Genomic DNA, 3,109 nt, shown 5'->3' on the forward strand with positions numbered 1-3,109 from the left:
CTTGGCAGGAATTTCAAGGCGTACCTAGGCCAAAACCAGATAATTTTAGAGATGTCCAAATCGAAATTTCAGTTGATTTCGATGAAAGTAGTTTTTTACATCGTAGTGCATTTGTTTATTTTTGTGGATATATGTATTTCAAATATTCCAAACTTCATAAATGTTTAGTGCCTCTTCCAAGATTTGGATCTGAAATAACAGAGAAAGAATTCTTGTTCACTCAGGAGAAGCAATTTGCAAATTGTAACCTCGTGTGTCCTCCGTCCGAATTTGTCGATTTTATGTCCAAATTAGAAAAAAAGTTTTCGGAAAATTTTGACGCAACGTGCCATAGGGTTGGGTTTTCTCAAATTTTATTTGAAAAAATAGCAGAGGTAGAGCCGTACTATTGTTGCAGCAATTGCAACCCCGACACTGTAAAATGTGTTTTCAAAAAATTCGGACATATTTTCTACTAAATAGTGTTAATAAAAAATCGGCCCACATTAAAATTAAATATATACCATTTAGGCATTTAACTTATAAATAGTTATTTTCAAGTCCGGGTGTCTATCTGCATGTTCAAACATGTCCAATTAGAAGTATTCTTTCGATTTGGGTGTCTTTAAAATAGACTTTCACATAGGTTGTACGCTCATTCTTTGTTCTTGACTTTCGCATTTCTTATCCTTTCTAAGGGCATACATGTTTTTTCTTTATATAAGTAAATTATTTTAGTTTAAAATATGCGCGTATCGTACTTTTCCAAGCAACTTGTACATTTAAATAGAGGCCCCTTCTCTCCACCATGTCAACTTGCGACCTAAGCTTTTTCTCCTGGACTATCACTGCGGGTGGATTTGTAAATATGTATGTAAATATTTTTATCAATTAGCCTGAATTGTTAAAGAGCAATGTATTATTTTTGATATTTTGTAAATAGTATATGTATTTAGTATTGTCAAATATGTGCCTGAAGTTTTAACGTGCAATCTTTTATTTTTGTGTAGTATTGTTTAGTAATAATTATACTTTAAACTTTTATTTTTTTAATGTGTATGTATATATTATTTTCATATTCGTGCCTGAAGTTTTAACGTGCAATATTTTATTTTTGAGTAGTATTGTTTAGTACTCATAATAATTTTTTAAGTTTGTATGTATATGGGTGAAAATAGGCCTCCTGGGGAACCGAACACCCGAAAAAATCGGTAACACGCCTATATTGCTACCTCACGGGTAGAGCTGTAAAATTACTAAAATAAATCAATAATAAAATTGATAGTTTTGCAACTCTACACAAAAGTGGTGTGGAAAAGCAATAAAATAAAATAAAGTTAAATTTTTACTATTAATCTTTATTTTTCCTTTATTTTCATTATTTACACAGAGGACAGGATGTCAATTTCAGAAGCGAAGCTAACCGGCACATTTTCTGCTATATTCACTTCTCTTATTCGTCGACGGAAGGAAGATTATTCGTCACACATACGTGCCATCAAATCGGCACGAACGGACCGGATCATCAACTTTAGCGGCAAAGGACAATCAACATCAATAACACCCTCCAACACCGTCGAAGAATTTTCCAATCCCACCTCCTTTCCGCAAGATCCTTGTGACCTCCAGCCTATGTGTTGAATATATTCATGTTAATGTAACTTTTTCGTTTTCTTCGATTCTACTTTCAGAGTAAATATTACAGCACAAAGTTTGCTCCACAAAAAAAAAAAAAAAATTAAAAGAAAAAAATTTTCAGAAAATATACAAAAATTTCTTAAAAAATGTGAACAAGAGGAACGGGGGGTGAAAGGGAGAAGCAAGAAAAATTAGCAAATTTGCTATCAATGCGAGACGAGAAATCCAAAAATAAGATAAGAAAATGCTTAAAGTCACAAAATCTGCCAACAAGTCTGTATTAGAAGATGCAGTTGATGGGGATAATACTGCGGGTTTCATGACTGGTCAGGATGATTATGGATATGTTTCAACAGAAGCCAATGCTTTCTATGCAAAATATATTGAAGAGGTAAAAATTATATGAATACCTTTGAATAAATAAAATTTAATAAACCATTGTCTTTATTCTAGATAAAAGACGTCAAGGAGGATAAAGGATTTGCACAAAGTCGTCCACAATCTCCTAAAGACTTCTCAGGCACGAAAAAGCGCGTTAAGGCAGCATTGACACGCGAAATTGAGCACAGCGTACAAGGAGCATCACGTCCACCGCAAGTACATCTACAATATTAGTAGCAATAAATTCAACAAGTAGTATTACATGCTTTCATATTTTCAGGTTTTGGCGATTTTGCCAAAGGTGTAAAAGACGAATCAGAGCAATCGATCGCCTACTGCTCTTTATACTTGCTTTTCGGCATTGCACTTTTAGCAATGAGTTTCAATCTTGTTCAAGAGGAATTTATCGCAAATGTTAAGGAGGTCGCACGTCGTTTGGGAATTTTAAAAGATGAAGAAGATGATGATTAAAATCAAATTTTTTTAGTTTTTTTTTTTTATTGGGTTTTTCCATTTCCAAATCAGCAAACGATATACGAAACATAAGTATAATATTTACACACAAAAATCTGATATGCAGTGTAATTAATTTGATATTGTATACATTAAGAAATAATCATAAAAATAAAATCTAAATAAAATAAAATGAAATTATACCAAGAACATATAAGGACAATGGAAATACAGGAATATAATCAAAGTATTGGATGCAGATTTAATCTACTCATTTGAACAACATGAATTAGTTTTTTAAAATGTATTCCTCATAAAGCTTATTCCTTTTCGTATGTAAATCGTTGACCCAATATTTCACATTCTTGCGGTATTATAACTGTACAAAAAGTGCTGCGAGACGTCCTTCAATCGTATTCACCTCAGTCTAGCTATTAAGTTGTCTGGTAAAACATTATTTCTTTCCAGTGTATTTTGTTTTTGTAAGCTGTGTAAAAAAATGTACCAGAACTAGATAAACAGCGTACATGAAAACACCAATAGTGTTCTTATGTAAAATTAAGTGCTGTTGTATTAAAATTCTTTGAAAAAAAGCGCAGTGAATAATTTATGATCGTTTCACTTTTGTCTATTCGTTTATGATAAATGTGTGATTCGA

The 3,109-nt window shown here is 32.2% G+C and overlaps 1 protein-coding gene across 1 annotated transcript; it reads left to right on the forward strand.

Moving 5' to 3' along the window:
* Positions 1 to 1,798: 1,798 nt before the first annotated feature.
* On the forward strand, positions 1,799 to 2,417 carry LOC137242410 (protein SPT2 homolog). The gene is made up of 3 exons (XM_067769706.1): positions 1,799 to 2,008; positions 2,071 to 2,214; positions 2,279 to 2,417. The coding sequence occupies exons 1-3, from the start codon at positions 1,862 to 1,864 to the stop codon at positions 2,303 to 2,305; spliced, it is 318 nt and encodes a 105-aa protein (XP_067625807.1). The 5' UTR covers positions 1,799 to 1,861; the 3' UTR covers positions 2,306 to 2,417.
* The last annotated feature ends 692 nt before the right edge of the window (positions 2,418 to 3,109 follow it).

Source organism: Eurosta solidaginis, chromosome 2 (assembly GCF_040869045.1).
Source record: "Eurosta solidaginis isolate ZX-2024a chromosome 2, ASM4086904v1, whole genome shotgun sequence".
Classification (NCBI taxonomy): domain Eukaryota; kingdom Metazoa; phylum Arthropoda; class Insecta; order Diptera; family Tephritidae; genus Eurosta; species Eurosta solidaginis.